The sequence below is a fragment of the Nuphar pumila genome, chromosome 16 (assembly GCF_984573655.1).
Source record: "Nuphar pumila chromosome 16, dmNupPumi1.hap1.1, whole genome shotgun sequence".
Taxonomy (NCBI): domain Eukaryota; kingdom Viridiplantae; phylum Streptophyta; class Magnoliopsida; order Nymphaeales; family Nymphaeaceae; genus Nuphar; species Nuphar pumila.
In genome coordinates, this window is record NC_143264.1 from 64,541,089 (window position 1) to 64,559,499 (window position 18,411).

General features: G+C 36.0%; 1 protein-coding gene across 1 annotated transcript; it reads right to left on the reverse strand.

The window, feature by feature from the left end:
• Nucleotides 1–9,845: 9,845 nt before the first annotated feature.
• On the reverse strand, nucleotides 9,846–10,283 carry LOC149813376 (ethylene-responsive transcription factor ERF098-like). The gene has a single exon (XM_089991114.1). The coding sequence runs from the start codon at nucleotides 10,281–10,283 to the stop codon at nucleotides 9,846–9,848; it is 438 nt and encodes a 145-aa protein (XP_089847240.1).
• Between the last annotated feature and the right edge of the window lie 8,128 nt (nucleotides 10,284–18,411).

The window sequence follows — 18,411 nt, forward strand, 5'->3', positions numbered from 1 at the left end:
AAAATATATTACAAATCAATAGTAACAAACAAAACAATATCTCACAAATCGATACTAGAAAACACATAATATCTTACAAATCGATATACGACAATTCAACATAATATATTACAAATCGATATTAACAAACAAAACACTATCTCACAAATCAACAATAGAAAACACATAATATCTTACAAATCGATATACGACAATTCAGCATAATATATTACAAATCGATAGTAACAAACAAAACAATATCTCACAAATCGATATTAGAAAACACATAATATCTTACAAATCGATATACAACAATTCAGCATAATATATTATAAATCAATATTAACAAATAAAACAATATCTCATAAATCGATAATAGAAATCACATAATATCTTACAAATTGATATACGATAATTCAACATAATATATTATAAATCAATATTAACAAACAAAACAATATCTCACAAATCGATACTAGAAAACACATAATATCTTACAAATTGATATACATCAATTCAACATAATATATTACAAATCGATATTAACAAACAAAATAATATCTCACAAATCGATACTAGAAAACACATAATATCTTACAAATTGATATACGACATTTCAACATAATATATTACAAATCGATATCAATAAATAAAATAATATCTTACAAATTGACACTAGAAAACACATAATATCTTACAAATCGATATACAACAATTCAGCATAATATATTATAAAATGATATTAACAAACAAAACAATATCTCACAAATTGATATACATGTTACTACAACCGTGATTTAGTTACATTGCATATACTGAGTGAATGGACGATACTGGATAGGGTAGAGGCCCTTGCTCGCATCTGTAACCAAGCATTCTTGTCAACAAGTCCCAACGTCTTTCAAATATATTCAAGTTTCCAATCGTTGAAACAATAAAATCTACCTGCAATAACAAAATGTGAACACCCCAAATTTTCCAAAAAATCTAAAAATTTCCCTTTTTGCCCCTGGGTCCATCTTTTGAATAATCAGGTCAATTTTTGATAAAATTTTCATTTGTTCCTTGGATTCGCTGGAATCTAGACTCAATTTTCATTTTTTGACCCAGTTTTTTATCCAAATCAAATATCTGGATCCGATTCTGATCCCGAAATTTTTATTCTTCAAAAAAAATCAAAAAAATTAATTCGTGGTATTTTATCGGATGTATTATCTGGATCCAATCTCAATTCAAGATCCAAACCCAATATTTTCTAAAAATCTTGGATCCAGATCCATTTCAGGGGTCATTTTCTGAAATAAATCATGTAATTTTCACAAAACCCCATTTTAAGAAAAATTACAATTTCAAAACCAATAATTTTCTCATATGCTTTCTACACCATTTTTAAGAAAAAATTGTAGATGGGCCCTCTTTTTGAAAATTTTCCAAAATAAGGGGGCAAAAGCCCCTAACGGCTTTCCGTTGCAAAGAAGATCGCAGAGGCCGCTCCCGATCTCTCTTCATCCTCTCCCTCCCTTCTGGATCCTTCTTCAGCATTCTATATAAACGACTGTAGAGAGCCCTCTGAACCCATCCATCTTCACCCTTCCCCCTTTCACGCTTCGTCTGGATCTGCCTTCACCCCACCACGGTCCCTCTTCTCGCAAGCCTTCTTCCTTTCTTTTGCTTTTCTCTGATTCCCCTTTTTCCTCTTCTTCTGGTCTTCCCCAATTAGCAGAAAGGATTGACTCTCCCCTGCGAAGCCACAGGTAAGTGACCATTTTATTATTTTTCTTCTTGATTCTGTGTCAAAACTTTTCCCCTGTTTTCCTTCTTCCCCTTCTTGATCTGCTGTGAAATATTCTTCTATTTACAGTATTACTTCGTTTTAAGTTTCATTCTTCTTCGTTGTCACTTTTTTTTTTATATTGAGGCACGAATGGTAGGGTCGACCTGCATATAGCAGAATCGACCCACCTGTTGTTGCTACATCAATGGAGTAATCCGAACTCCAACACTTATTTTACTTCCTTTCTTTTAAAGTTTTCTTTACGTTCAAGCCATTTTGAATATCAATCGATTTAGCATATTATTATTTGATCTTAATTTTCCGCTGATATTATCGATCCCTCATTTTCTTTCCTCATTTTCGATTTTGGTTTCTTGTTTTCCCTGTTTGACTTATCGTTTGCATCAGAACCATCTCCCGTGATACTTGATTTCCTGTTTTTATCGATCATCACATTTTGATTCTTGTTTTTCTCTTCTCTTCAGTGTCATCAGTTTGCATTTGCGATATCACTTTTTCATTTGTTAGCTGTGTAATATCTGTATTGTTCTGCATCATCCATCATAAACAACATCAACATATTTGAACTTCATGTCTAGAGGAACACCGACCTCACTAATGTCTTGATATCCACGAATGCCATTGACGTGATTTCATTCATTTTAATATGTATTTGATTTCATTCTCTTCTCTTTGATTTTGATATTTTCATACCTCGTCTCTGTTTTCTCATGTGCTTTTTCTTTTACATTGTCCCTTTCTGTTATTTCTTTCACACACCTTCATCGAATCAACACTTCTTAGTTACATCCTTCACTACATCTCATCTACACAGGTTAGTCTTGTTGACCAGACGATTGTTTTGATTTGAGGCATTCACTTTAGTTTTATTTTCAGCATTTCCTCTGTGTATTTTCGCACTTATCCTTGTATCTGCATTATGGCATCCTACATTACCCACCGCCTTTCTTCAGCATCTTACTTTCCTATATTCGTGTGTTTATGTTTTTAGCTTTATGCATTATTCATCATGCATCCCATTTTCAACATAATTTCTTCGACAACATCTCATGGTTTGTATAGCACTCCTGTTTTACTTTATTTTCAATGGCTGGCATGTTTATTATAGTTATCTCCTTCATCATGTACATTTGGGGGTATGCCACAGAGGGTTCATATCCAGCATTTACTCCCATCTTAAAGCATCCTCTTAGGTTTCTTTAATTTATTAGTATATTTATTTCTTCTGTTTCACTCAAGTTTTTCTGCTTTAATTTATTTATTTCTATCTATAACATCTTATGTGTGTATATATATATATATATATATATATATATATCAAGTTGAAGTATATTGTAACAGTGACACAAATATACCTACATATATATATATGCATATATGTATACCATAAATGGTGGCAAAATTGCTGAAGAAGTGCATGTTCTGCGTTGGGGGACCAATGGTGACTATGCCTGGCTACAAGTATGAGTTCAGAGTTGCCGTGCATGCTTCTGAGTACCTTCCCACCAAAGATCAGGTATTAGGATTTGAATTTCTGAATAGTTCTAATAGAATTCTAATCACAAAGGGTTGCTTACCATTGGCTCAGAGTTCGTATCTTACATGATTTGGGGTTACTAATGAAGTGTTGCTATGGCTCCAAGGATGTTCTGAGAATGTTAATAAAATCCATATGCCCACAGTTGGGTTTTCTTTTTTTTTTAGGGCTGCAAAGGAAAAGAAGTTTGGTATTAGGTCCTTTATTTAAATCCAACAAAGGTATGCTGCGTCGTGGGCACTTCATCTGTCGTTCATTCACAGGGTTCATTGACAGCTACTATAAAGGTAACAAGCCTGCGAGGGCAACTAAAATGGTCTGACATTTGTCACTAGAGAAACCACTGAATGTTGCTATAACATCCGTTATTGCCATGAAGCTTCCTATCTTGGTTGAATGATTCACTAGCAGGTTTGAAGTTTATAGATGATGGCTATCTTTCAATTTGTATGATTAGCCAAGGGATGTTGTCTATATGAGCATCTATTGAGTAAAACCACAAACAACATGTTGATTTCTCCATCTGGAGTAGCAGGCCTGTTCATTGTTGAACCACAAGGAGCAGTAATTGTTTCTAGTGACTTGCTACCATCGCCCATCATCACATGTCTCCTTTATCATCAGCATATCATTTATTGTTTCACCTGCCATAGCCACTGCTATCTGCACCAATTCCCTATCATCCTTCAGCCCACCTGTGCATTACTTACATCTATTGTAACATCCCACTGTATTTTCTGCATATCTTATAAGTATCATTGGTTTCCATTTGCAAAACCATCAACACCCTTTCATACTTACCCACCAACATGTGCATTATTAAACTTTATGTCATGATTTAAATTTTGCATTGTTGTACAGTATGCAGAGATCACCTAGCATATAGTCTACAACATTACATCTTCCCCTTTACCCATGTTTCTACTACATGCCAATAGCCATCTTCCTATAGCTTTCATTAACACCACTGTGCACAATCCTTCACTTACACTCACTCACACTCCACATGTGCACAACATCTGTTGCATACCTCCAGCACCATTGTCACCTATGACTTCACAGTGCCTTCTACTTGCAACACTCTCAGTCATCACCTAGGCACATTACACTTCACATATCTAACTCCCTGCACTACAACAACCTCACTACCATCTACATCCCTACATTCAATTTACCTACAGTTGTAATACTCCATAGCACCATGTTACATCACTGCTGAAGCACCTGCACTAACACCATATCCCAACACTTGTATGCTTTTGACAAACCCCTCCTTCACTACCACCATTGATGTAGTCACTCAATTCCTGCATTCACCTTCAACACATATATTGTAACACTGTATTCATGCCCACATTGTTGCGTCTCAGTATATGTTTACATCATCTTTTTCTATCTTTTCTTGCATATTGCTTGTACAAATGTATATGAATCATGCAGTTTGCTCAATCATTATGTATTTAGGCATATTAAACCATTCATATGTCACCTTTTTTTTTGTCAATTTATCAATATAATTTCAACATTTTTTCTGCAAAATCGTGTGACACTCATCTTGTAGTTGATAAATGCATTAATCTCATCCATTGTGCCTCTATACATGTCATCTTCATTTTATTCCCCATTTCATCTTTGTTAGTGCTTCTAGTGTCTTAGTTACATGTTATATGTGTGATAGTCTCATTTATTTAGTATAAGCATCATATTTAGATAGGTACATCTGCATTTTATTATTAGCCTAGTTATGACCATATGCTTGTTAGTCTTCCAAAATGACACCTCTTTTCCATATTGCTTGTGTTAACTTAGAATTTTGCAAGAAATATGCAGAAATCATTGAATTCCTTTTTAGATTTAGAATTCTATCATTTTAATTTCCATTTCAAAGTTGTAATAGCTAGATATTAATGAGAACTTTACATTTCATGTACTAGATTAGAATGTATGAGCATACCCGTCTTAAAAATTGCTTGTTTTCATATCATTTTCCTCTTTTATTTCAAAAATTCACAAATGGTGAAATACGAATGGCACGTGCACCATTCTAATGAGAGGTAATTAATCCTAAGCAAATGACTCACATTAATGGCCATAGTCAAAATATGGGCAATGCTTAGGATTCTTATCTCTTATGGAATAACATTGGATCTCTTTCAAAATCATCATACTTTCTGAATTTTTCTTCCTTTATTAAAGTTTAACTTAAAACTAACTCAAAATATATATCAATGACCATAATCATGATATATTAAGAGTTAATTTTATTTTAAACTCTATAAAGGCACCAAAATATATTTTGTTTCTTCACTTGAATTTAAATATGATTATTATATAATATATCCAATGACCATAGTCCGGGATATATTATATTTTCAATCTTATTTCAATTCATTTAAAGAATGAAATATGCTTTTTAAATATTCAAATTTCAAAATTCTTTAATTCATTCATCATTTAGGATAGAGTTACATCATTTTTTTTCAAAATCCAAAGTGATAATTCTTCAAATATCTTCTTCACTTCTCAAGTCAATTTTCAACTACTGTAAATTCAAATTCTATTCTCCGATTCTAATTTTAATTTCAAAGTCCAATTTGACTTTGGAATTTCAAAATTCAATTTTCAATTAAAAACCAAATTCAAAGTTCAATTCAACTTTGAAAATTCAGATTCATTTCCATTTTCAGGATTTGATTTTAAATTCAATTCAATATTCTAGATTGAATTTCAAAGTTTAATTCAACTTTAAAATTCCAAATTCATTTCCAGATTCAAATTCGAATTCAATTTAATTTCAAAGTTCAATTCAACTTTGAAATTTCCAGGTCCATCACCTGATTTCGAAATTTAAATTTCATTCTCTATCCTTCTTTCCAATTTCAAAAAATTGATCTAGGATCTCTCAGATCCAATTTCAGGTTTCATCTGGATTTCCAAAACCCAATTCTATTCTCAAAACCCATCTAGATGCCCAAGGCCCAAACCCATCTTCGGATCTCATCTAGATCTCCGAAATCCAGATCCATCTTCAAATCTCATCTGGATTTCCAAAATCCAGATCTATCTTCTAATTCCATATTTGATTTCGAATTCAACTCCATCTTGGATTCGAGACTTCGGATCCAACTCCATCTAGGACTCTAGATTTTAGATCCAATTCTACTTTTCAAATCCCATCTTGGATTCTAGATCCAATTCCATCTCATATTCCGGATTTTGGATCCAATTTCATCATGGATTCTAGATTTCACACCCAATTCTAAATTCCAAATCCCATCTAGATTTCTTTCACCTTTCATTCTGATTTCAAATTTTAAATCTATAATTCCACTCTATTTTTAAATTCCATCATGACTCTCAATTCTAGATCCATTTTTTGAAGTCCATATTTGACTTTCAATTCTTATTTTCTAAACTCCCTTCTTCAAAACTCAGGTTCATCTCAAATCTTTGATTATTTCAAAACTCAAGATCTATTCTAAATCTTAAGTTAGAAAATCTAACTTCTCCAAGTCCGTCTTCAACTTTCAAAAACCATTTCTTCATCATATTGTTCATAATTTCAAATCACTTGAATAAAATTTCCAAATTCTTCTTAAAAGAGCATACATCTTTTGCATTTACACAAGCATGATTCCTTGTGCATTCTAAACCTAGAATAAATTCTTAGACAATATTTTAGCAAAGCAAAAGGCATAAATTCGATCCTTGGTTCGATTACCTCTGGTAAAGGCACCAGAAACGGTCAAACCTCATACCGACGAGCGAATCCCATCTCTCCCATTTTCCCATAAATATTTCAAAAACGGAGGCGAGTAATCTTTCAAAATCTTTTCAAAATTAAGGTCAAGTGAGACCTTCGCAAAAGAGTTCATCTCTCTTCTTTCTTTTCTTTTCCCTTCTCTCTTCTTTCCTGTCTTTTATTTTCCTCTTCAAAAAGGGAAATAGAGGTTAAAAAGGAAAAGAGAAGGAATACAAGAGGAAAAATTTTATGATGATCACATAAAACAATACCTTAATGACACTCACGACGACATACGTTCTTCAACAATAGCATGATGACATGGAAAGGTACTCACCACACTTTAATGACACTTGTTGGAATATTTGTGCATCATTGTTTTTTTCCAACAAAAACGACGAAGAAGATAAGACTGTAAAAAGAGATGCCCAACAAATCCCCCTTTGACGCCCACCAATGATCGAACCAATCGTTCGATTTATAGTTATCTCCACGAAGTAGGAACGAATCCAGTTTTCTATCTAGCACAAGCTAAAAACAAAGACAAAACATGCAAATCTACATACGGGGAGCGGGAGGACATTTTCGTCCAATGCATATCTATCATACGGGAGGACATTTTCGTCAAAAACATATCTATCTTTTTTATATGTTATTTTATTATAAAATCATTGTGGGCAACATTGGCATATGAATTATCACGGGTCCCAAGATATTCCTCTGTACACACTGGAACACGCAAATTTGTGTTTCGGGGAGAACACACAACACCCTTCTGTACCAAGGGGATGCAAAGTTAGTGGGTATCGTGGTTAAAGAAATTTGGAGGAAAAATGATGGCCTTTGAATAAAAATGATGAGAGGAGGTGTGGGACCCATAATGGTGTGAATAACAGGGTGGATTATGTTGTTACGCGGTTAACATATTATGTGCAATGTAACTGCACAAAAAAATATGCCTCTCCAACTTCTTCCCTTGTCCATGTATGTTAACATCCTCTCTCTTTTTCTCTCTCCGTTAATGCTGGACATGGACCAACGGATATTCGGGTGCTCGGTATCAGAAAACACCTTTTCTTATCTGGGTCTGCCGCTTCAAATCAGTCGTGTAACAACGGCAGCCTGGAGCGCTACTATTCAAAGGGTTCAAAATAAAATATCGGGCTGACAAGCTTCCTACCTTTCTATCACGGGTAGACTGACTCTCATCAAGCACGTTCTTTCTGCTATGCCAGAATTTTTTATGTCTATGTTCTTGATGCCTATGGGGGTTAGTAAAAAGCTAGCTTGGGTAGCGGCGAACTTCCGGTGGTCTGGGCGAGGTCTCAACAACAAGCGCCACCTAATAGGGTGTGACACACTTCGACTTCCTCTATATAGGGGGGGTTTGGGAATCAAGGATCCCCGACTGAGGAGTATGATTCTCGTCGTGAAGCAGAGTTGGCTTGTGCACCAACCTAGGTCCCCATGTGCAAACATGCTTCTAGCTAAATACAGAGGTGTGAAATCATTGGTGGGGGCCACAAGCGTGCGTCAGCGAACAATGTCAAAGCTTCGTCGATCATGGATCCAAGCATGGTCTGCAGTGCTGTCACATAATGGAAATGTTGACTCGTAGTCTCAGTTCTTTGGACGCAACTTTGCTCTGAATGAATCTTTTCGCTCAAAAGAAGGGTACCTCGTTCTCCTTCCGTCGGGGGTGGACCGGTTCCCGACGAGCCTGATCTAGGGTAAGGGTCTGACTCCGAGATCATGTTTCCTGGCTTGGCTAATCTTACATGATCGGGTGCAGACTAACAACTTTCTTAAATCCATCGGATTTCATCTGTCGAGTAAATGTGTGTCGTGCGAGGCGGCCGAAGAATTTGTGTTTCACCTTTTTTGGGAGTGCTTTGTTTTTCAAAACATCTTTAAGGTGACTTGGAATAAGCCGGGGGTTAGCGTGCACCAGGAATCGTTTGCCAACGATTTGCTATGGGGTCCTCAGCCAGTTCGTCATTGCAATAAATTGCAGATTATTTGGCGAACTTGGCTTCTCTCATCATGGTGGGCCGTATGGATGACTCGCAACAACGTTATTTTTCGGCATATTCAGGCAGTGTTGAACAAAATGGTGAACTTTATTTTGGCGGACGTGTACATCATTCTATGCATTAACATCCCTGATGTATAGCACAATTTGCCTCCATGGACCACTCATGATCCAGGGTGATGCTCGTCGACTAACTGTATTTGTTTTTTGTTTCTCTTTTTTCCTTTTTCATTTCTTTTTTTTTTCCTTCTTTTTAGAGCTTTTTGGCATGTCTTGGGCTTTTTTGGTTGTCCGGTAGGTTCAATGTTGGTTGAACATGTTTTATAATGTTGATGGTTATAGTTCGGCTCTCTTTTTCTCTCTCCAAGGGGAGCAGATAAGGTATTTTGAAAATTGAAAAAGTCAATGGAACAGTTATATGCTACGTGGCATTCATTCAAAATGCAAACAAACGGCCACTATGTTGGCATGAGGTCGGAATGGTTTAAATGGGCTTGTTCAGTGTTTTGATGGGTGTCATTCATTTTTAAGATGAACGACTGATGTGATCCTCTCTCAAAATCATAATTTGGCCTGCAACCACACGACTGCAATTAATTAATTGGTTCTACCAAAGAAAAGATTACACCCTTTAGTTTTTTCTTCTACCAGATCTTTATTTTCTGAAAATATAGAAAAAAGTAGGATTCTTTTTCTCATGAAGATCAGGAAAACAACTTTATAGATTTCCTTAATTAGAAATAGTATTACACGATTTTCTTCAGTGGTGGTTCTTGTCTCCCCCTACGCTCGTGCCAAGAAGCTCTTCTAACAACTTGTCATCAAAACACTCAAACTCCAAGACTGTTTTCACATAGCCTCCACAGTGACCAGTGGAGGAGGAGGAAGAGGATGTTTCCGATGTTGATGATGGTGGTCGTGGTAGTGATAATGTTGATGGTGGTAAAGAAAATTGATCTTGATGCGGGTGCTGTTTGTATTCGTCAGGAAAGTTGAGGATGGCCATGGAGCCTCTCATCTGGAATGCAGCCCTATCATATGCACGAGCAGCTTCCTCTGCATTGTTGAAGGTCCCCAGCCACACCCTTGTCCCGCGTCGGTTCGAGTCGCGAATCTCGGCTGCGTATTTTCCCCATGGCCTCTTCCGAACACCTCGGTATCGAACTTCTTCCTCCTGCTGCCTCTCTCCTGTTTCCATTTTGCGCTTCTGGTTCACATGGTGATTAAGCACACTTGAACTTATATATATATATATATATATATATATATATATATCCTTGGAAAAGTCCATAGATCCAAAGGCCTACAATCTTCTCCTAGTGCTAGCTAGCTAGATGAGTTGGTCCAAAATGTACAAAGGATTTATAAATTGGTGGTAGGGGGACCAGGGAGGATTTAAAAGACGAGTCTTTGAAATTTATTATCTTTCAATCATTGCTGTGGGTGGGCTCACCAAAACAAAGTGAGGAACCAGTGACTCGGATAAAACATATCGGCCCACAGTAATGAAACTGCAGTTTTCGCAATCTTGAAAGATTTTCAGAAAAATGTCGTTTTCTTCTGCGTTTGGATGTGCTAACTTGTCCAGAAAAAATGTGGATAAGCCGTGATATTTCTTTTAATTTTATGAAAGAATAGGATAGGTTGGGATATTTAATCATAGAGAAAAACAGAATGCCCCCTGTTACTCCATTTTTTCAGCACAAATCATGCATCCAAACACCCTTTAAGGGTGCGTCTGATATCCGCATAGTGAATATGGCTTACAAGGGGGTCGCACCAGAATATCATATACCAAAACTCCTCCAGGAAGGCAGATCAGGTGCAATTCATGCCAAGAACCCATCAAACTTTGGTAGGCCCACGGACTGAATTGGGTAGGTGCCATTCAGAGAAATGGAGCAGAACATGTTTTTTGCCAAATGGATTGGGAGGTTCGGGCTAGCTAACATGTAGCGATTGTGATTGGATCGATGAGAGCAGATCAGGTGATCTGCCAAATCACTTTTAGGAAAATGATTTGGCATCCTCACCGTCTACAATATGCACAAAGACCATAAGGTCCTTGTGAGATTATCACCTGATCTGCTCTCGCTATAGCCTATGGCTGAGTCGGTAAGTGGGTGCATGAGACTAGTGGAACTAATAATGTTACAACGTTCTTGATTGGCTTGATCAACCGTCACATCTGGATCAAGTGGCCGAGTGGAAGCTGGTTCAAACCAACTCGATTTAACATTTTGATTCGAGTTTCAGTTCGGTTATGATAATTCAGATTCTAAGAGAGTCCATACATCACTTCACTCCCTTTTTTTTTTCCTCACAGAAGAGTGCATACATCACATGTTAACGTCAGGCAGATGAGGTAAGCGAGGAATCGGTCATGGGTTGGGTTCATGTTGATTTGCTCGTTAAAATTATGCAGATTCGATTAGGACGGCCAGCCTGATGGCCTTCACAAGCATGCATGCCATGAAGTGGAGTGCGGCAGAGGGTGGTCAAACAAAGGCGGCAAGCAGGACCAGGGAGTTGGCATGGTGGGTCATGTTTTTTCTTGTGGTTATATATGCATGAATGGATGGTCACACCCATCAGATATGAGAGAGAGGCGCTGTCGTATATAGGCAGGTTTGCTTTCAAACTTAAATTTTTATTTTTTAGGAAAGCAAATCAGCCAATTCAATTAAGAAGAAAAGAGATAGTGACAAAAGGACGAAGGGTGATGACGAAAAGAGAGTGACAAGAAGATGGGTGGACAAAAGGGTGGTGGCTAGGGCAGGACAATGGGCTGGCCCGGCCCATTTAGTAGACAGGCTTAACCTGGCCATTGACGGGTCATTTCGGTCAAGCCTGACCTGTTGGCCAATCAGGTCAGGCCTAAGCCCGGTTCGGGTCAGGCCCGGGTCTGATACAAAACCCACAACCTGTTTGTTAGGTCCATGTGCCTATTTTAGACCGGGTTGTAAGTCATTGTATATTCACAATATTTTTCAATGGCTTCCTTGAATTCATAGAGGGAAATTTTTAAAAATATAAAAGAATAGATGAGATTGAAGATGAATCTATTTTTTGAATCACATACTTGACCCGATTTCCAAACACACACACACACACACATATATATATATATAAAGGGGACCGTCCAACCAAAGGAAGGTTCAAAATCTACGACCAACGACGATCAGATGACTCCCGTTCTCCAATGCTTGAGCATCTCATCAATCATACCTCATATATTTGTTCCTTATAATTTATTTAGTAAGAAATATGCTTCACAAAGACTTTACGACACATCGACATGTTTTTTAAAACTTAAAAAATTGATGGCTCACAATACATTTGAAACTTTACAATACAAAGTATTGTGGGCTGTTGATTTTTAACACTTTCAAAAACACATCTAAACATCGAAAATTCTAAATCCAAAACATGTCACTCACTAAATGAGAAATAAAAATTCAATATGTAAAGAGTGATCGGTGAAAAACTCAATCATTAGATAAGGAACACCATCAATTATCATGGGTTGTAGATTTTGGACCTTCCTTTGGCTGGATGGTCCCCTTGCCTATTTGTGTGTGTCTTTGGTGTGGATGTGCATAAGCTATCAATGAGTTGAAAGGAAAAATATCTTATGGATCATGTCTTTTTAAGTGAATCTAACCATACAAGTATGATCTACATGGTCTCTTGTATAGGTTCTTTTGATGATTCAAAATTCAACCGCCATAAATGCATCTTTTTATATCTTAAAAAGGTATTTTTTTGTCAAAAAAGTCATGATCCAGTTTTCAAATTCTAATAAATTGACTATATTGAACATATTTATATATAGGGTTCGATTGAGTCAAAACAATTTGCACCTATAACTTTCAACTCATTGATACCATATGCATATTTGCACCAAAATATATATATATATATAAGGTGGTTTTGTACCATGATACCTTATGGTGGTACACACGATACCAAACGGTAAATATGATCATAGAGATTTGTTTAGCATTGTCTACTTAATATGTTAGAAGGCTTAATTTATCATGTTTAATACACCATGAGATTCATTTTTGAAATAGTGAAAATCAATAGCTCACAATTCATAAAAATATAAGTGGTTTAGAAATGATATAAAACATCATATTTAAGTCAACTTTAACACATGAAAATATTAAATAGCACATGTTAATCATCATCCAAAGGTTAGAATTTGTGTTTGGGGCTTAAATCTATGTAAATCAAGTGTGTACAGTACCAACAACCATATATATATATATATAAGCATTTGCCACCCTCGTGGGTAAGGAACCTCTATTTAAAACTCATAGGGGTTCTAACCTCATAAATGTAGTAAGCATGGTCAAAATAGTAAGAATAAACTCTTGGATCATAGCTTTTAGACATAAAAAACATGTTTTTTTAGGTTTGAAAATTTGGTACATTGTAGGGCGTTGATTTTTTATCCCAAGTAAAACCTGACATATACAACGGAAACAAAAATGATCTAGACAGTCAGGTGTACAAAAAAACTGAAAAAGGTAAAAATATTATATCTTTTCACTAGAAGGTTCCTTACCTAAGAGGGTAGCAAATATTACCTATATATATAGTGGTTTTGTACCATGATACCATAAGTGGTACACACTCCTATATGAATCTAGCCATCAAGTGGTAGATCTAAGCTTGTGGATGTGTTTAGCATGGTTTATTTATTATGATAAAAGGTTTTATCATTTTATTATTACACAAGATTTTATTTGTGAGATGGTGAGAAATCAATGGCTCGCAATTCATGAAAATAAGGATGGTCTAGAAATATTATAAAACATCATATTTGAGTTAACTTTAAAATATAAAAATGGTAAATAAAACATGCTACACATTATCTTAAGGTTAGATTTTGCATTTGGAGCTTAGATCTATGAAGATCAAGTGTGAACCTAAGTTATGGTGGTACAGCTAGTCATGGGCATGTATAGCCTCAAGCCCACCGCCCAACAACATGACCCAATCGGAGCAATATTTTTATTTCTTTGTAAATTAAAATTGAGTAAGTTCTTTTCTCTCTTTTATGGAGATCAGAGACTTGCTGCTTCTGTTAAGGTTATATGTTGTTCTGATTTCTTGCTAATTCTAATCCTATCAGATGTTCTGGTGATCTACATACTGCTAATAGCTGTTTGTATTGTTAATTTAAAGAAAGAAGTTCTAGTTAGAAGAATGGAGGGACTCAAGCATCAAGCATCAAGCATCAAGCACACTTCCAATGACTTACATTTGTTGCTGCATCTTTGAGGAACTCCTAAAATAGATACTTGCTCACAAGGCTCCAATATTCACAAACCAAACAATCTTCAAGATCATTTCATTTATACACTTACGTCAATAAATCAGGACTTTGCAAGCACATAAAGATTACAAACATGAGGAGGTTTTCAATTTCTTGGGGTAGGTGAATAAATGAAATGATCTTGATGCCATGCAGTTTTTATCACAGATTAACCCATCGGCAGAAAGCGACAATCTGTAGTGGAAATTCTCTTGGGAGGGTAAGTTCTCAGTTGCTTCTTGCTACAGTTCTTTGTGCACTCCCGCAGTTGTCTGGTTTCTGAAGGGAACGCTTTGGGGGTGTGCTCTGCCACCGAGAGGTTCTGTCTTGGCATGGACGGTGTTACAGGACGGGAATAAAACAGAGGTTTATCTTCAAAAGAGGCTTTCATTTGGCAAGCCAATGTAAAAATGTACATGATATCATACTATTTTTGCGTCTTTTCTTGTATTGGGCAGGTTATCAAGTGGATCTTCTCACACGTATTTGGATCCATGGAAGGTGTGGTGGGTAACATGGGGTATTGTGAGGGATATTTTAGTCTTGGCTCTGTTTTCATTTCACTTGGCCTGTCTAGTCTCGTAGATTGGAATTGGCTCATGTCTTCTTTGAGCTTTTGCTTATTAGAGTTATCTCTTTTGAGAGTTCTTTCCATCTCTTACCAACAGGGGCTCCTGTTGGTTCGATAGGAGCTGTTAGTGCACATCTCCTTGTGGTGGGACATTGCAGTTTCAAAACCCAGTGGTTTCATTATGCTTGACTCTGTTTCTTAATGTGAACTCATTCCACTTGCCTGTCTAGTCTCTTAGAGTGGAATTAGTTCGTCTTCTTTGAGCTTTAAGATTTTGCTCATTAGAGTTTATCTCTTTTGAGAATTCTCTCCATCTCTTACCAACCGGGGCTCCGGTTGGAGCTGTCGGTGCACATATCCTTATGGTGGGATATTGCAGTTTCAAAACCCAGTGGTACGTTGTGGGTCTGCCTAAACCAATCTTGCCTTTCAAAAAAAATAAAATAGAATCTCTTCCTTCTCTTTCAATTCTCACCACTCTGTCATAGCTGATTTTCCTTTCATTTCACTCCAATTCTCCCAATTACTACATGATCAGCTATCAATACAGGGGTAAGAGGAATCAATTCAGCATTTGCTATGGGAGTGTGGTTTCATGAAATTCTTGGTGCATGTGCCTTGGGGGGAGTTAAACTTCAGTGGGAAGCTGGCTGAACACATCTAGACCCGTTGTTGGCAGAAGAACTGAGCTCCCTCGTGTCTAAATGGATTTTTTTTTTTTTATGTTGTCGGTGTTTGCAAACAACCTACATCCACGAGGAGAACAGGACTGGCTTTTTATTCTGATGATTTTGCCGTAGCCATTACAAGCTTATATAAGAACCTCTCACAATGAGGTGATAAGGCCAAGAATAACAAACTCAACAACTTAACAAAAAAGGATGGCCCAAAAAGGAGAATACAAAGCTGGGTATGATGATAACTATTATCTAGAGATAATCTTACTATAGCTGGAATACCTATAGCACATCCGATAACAGTCGGCTGCTCATCTTCATCTTGCTTGCCCATGTTTGGTCTAAAAATGCTTGGTTCCTTTTCTTTTAGGGTTTTTTCATATCCATCCCTAACATATGAGCCATTGACAAATGCATCCCTCCCTTATTGCCAACATCAAAACCGTCCTTGGGGTTTTAAGACATTAGGACAAGTTTGTCTTTCTGTCAACTGAAAGTTAAGTTAACCATGTACAAAGACCGACCATGGTTAAATGGCCTGTAAAAAGTTAAAATTGTCCATGTCTTGAGTTCGCCCTACCCAGTGTTACCCACCCTTTACGAATTCCCTTCTTCAAGCAGCAAACTCTGGCAAGCACCTTCTCTTCTTCGAGACACCTTCTGGCGAGCGCTTTCTCTCCGGGGGGTCTGCCGGCCAGCTGCTCCTTTTCCAATGGTTTTGGGTTTGTTGGGGTTTTTGTTTTCCTATTTACCCAATTTCTTTTTCTAAGTTGGGAATTCCTGATTTATTTTTTGGTTCAATTAGTCTCTGTAGATTGGGGCAATTTGTTGGGGTTTTTCCCTTTTGGTTCTCTATATTAGGGTTTTAGATTTTCTCTTTTGATGAAATTTCTTGGTTTATGGTTTGGGGAAAAAATCAGGTGACTGAAAGTATTTACGTTTGGTGGTCTCTTGGCCCAAAAATCGTGGTTGGTTACCTACTTCTGAGATCCCAAAGGGGATTTTGGAACCTGAGCTTATTTTTGTACACAGAGTAAATCCAAAGAGTTGAACGATCAAGTAGGGTGGGGGCCGTAGTGATGAGATTGTGTCGTTCAAAAGGTTCTGATTTCAAATGAGATTGTGTCGTTCAAAAGGTTCTGATTTCAAAACTCTCTCTCTCTCTCTCTCTCTCTCTCTCTCGTTTTCCAAATTTGGATAGCTTGGATGGGCGTTTATGGAGTTTATGCATTTGAAGAAGTGGCAGCTGTCAAATCCATGATTTAATGTAAATACAAAGGAGAAAGGCCTCACTCACTTCTCGTCCCAAATGCATAAACGTCCATCCCAGCACCAAGAATCCAAACAGGAGTCAAGACCACTAAAGTAGTTTGACCAAGATTTTACTCGGGACCACCAAATGCATAAATGCCCATCTCAGAGCCGAGATTCCAAACAGGCTCTAAGAAATGATGGTCTTTGTTAGTTCAGCCTGCTGGAACAAATATGCCTTTTAGGAACGGCCAAAACTGTTCCTAAATGCTAAATTTTATGTTCCCAAAGTATTAGGAATGATGTGGTTCATGTTCCTACTCACCAAAGCATATGGTCCTACAAATGGTTTCCGTATATAGTGTGTTTGATGGCTTGTCCAAGATTGAACTGAAAAAAATAGAAGAGAACAAATAGAGCTGTAACAATTGTCCTCCATTCAACGATGCACTGTACACGAAAGTTGTGTTTCTTATGTCCATTGTTTGATTTATGTTGTGCGAACAGCTTTGACACACATAGATAATGGGACAGATAACTTTGTTTTTTATTGTACGACCTGATATGTCCCACCATATGAGTATTTTGATATGTTTATTATGGATTTTAGCCTTAAATATGGATCTCAAATTAAATTCAAATACCAAAAAAGTATAAAAACTTATATTATGCAACAATATTTTTTATACACAAATGTGATAATTGGTATCATATTGAATCCAATTATGAACATATGTCAAAAAATCATGAATTTTTGCCTCGGATATGAATCTTAGAATAGATCCAAATACCAAAAAAGTATAAAACTTATATAAAATAAATAGGCAATCATATTTTTTATATACAAATGTTATAATTGTTATCATATTGTATCTAATTATGAACATATGTCAAAAAATAATAATTTTTTGACCTAAATATGGATCCTGAATTAGATCCATATACATATATTTATTTATTCATTCAAAATGAACATGCTCATGCATTCAGTCATTCAAAAATAAATATGCTCATACATATTCATTCATTCATTAAAAAATAAACTTGCTCATGCATTCATTCATTCATTTCATTTATTAAAAAATAAATATGCTCATATAATCATTCATGTATGTATGAAGAAATGAATGAACATCGTCATACATATATTCATGTCTTTTATTCAAAATAAACTTGTTCATCCATACATTCATTAAAAAAATAAACATGCTCATACATATATTCATTTCATTCACTAAAAAATGAATCTCCTCATACAATCATTCATTCTATTCATTAAAAAATGAACCTGCTTATACAATTATTCATGTATTTATTAAAACGTAAATGAATCTACTCATATATATATATATTCATATTTTTATTCAAAATGAACCTTGTCATAGAATCATTCATTTGTTTATTTAAAAATTAACATGCTCATACATATATTCATTTTATTCATTAAAAAAATGAACTTGCTCATGCAATCATTCATTCAATTCATTAAAAAATAAACATG

Bases quoted from the DNA above. Each gene is read 5' to 3' on its own strand.
- LOC149813376 (XM_089991114.1), bottom strand. From the start codon at position 10,283: ATGGAAACAGGAGAGAGGCAGCAGGAGGAAGAAGTTCGATACCGAGGT.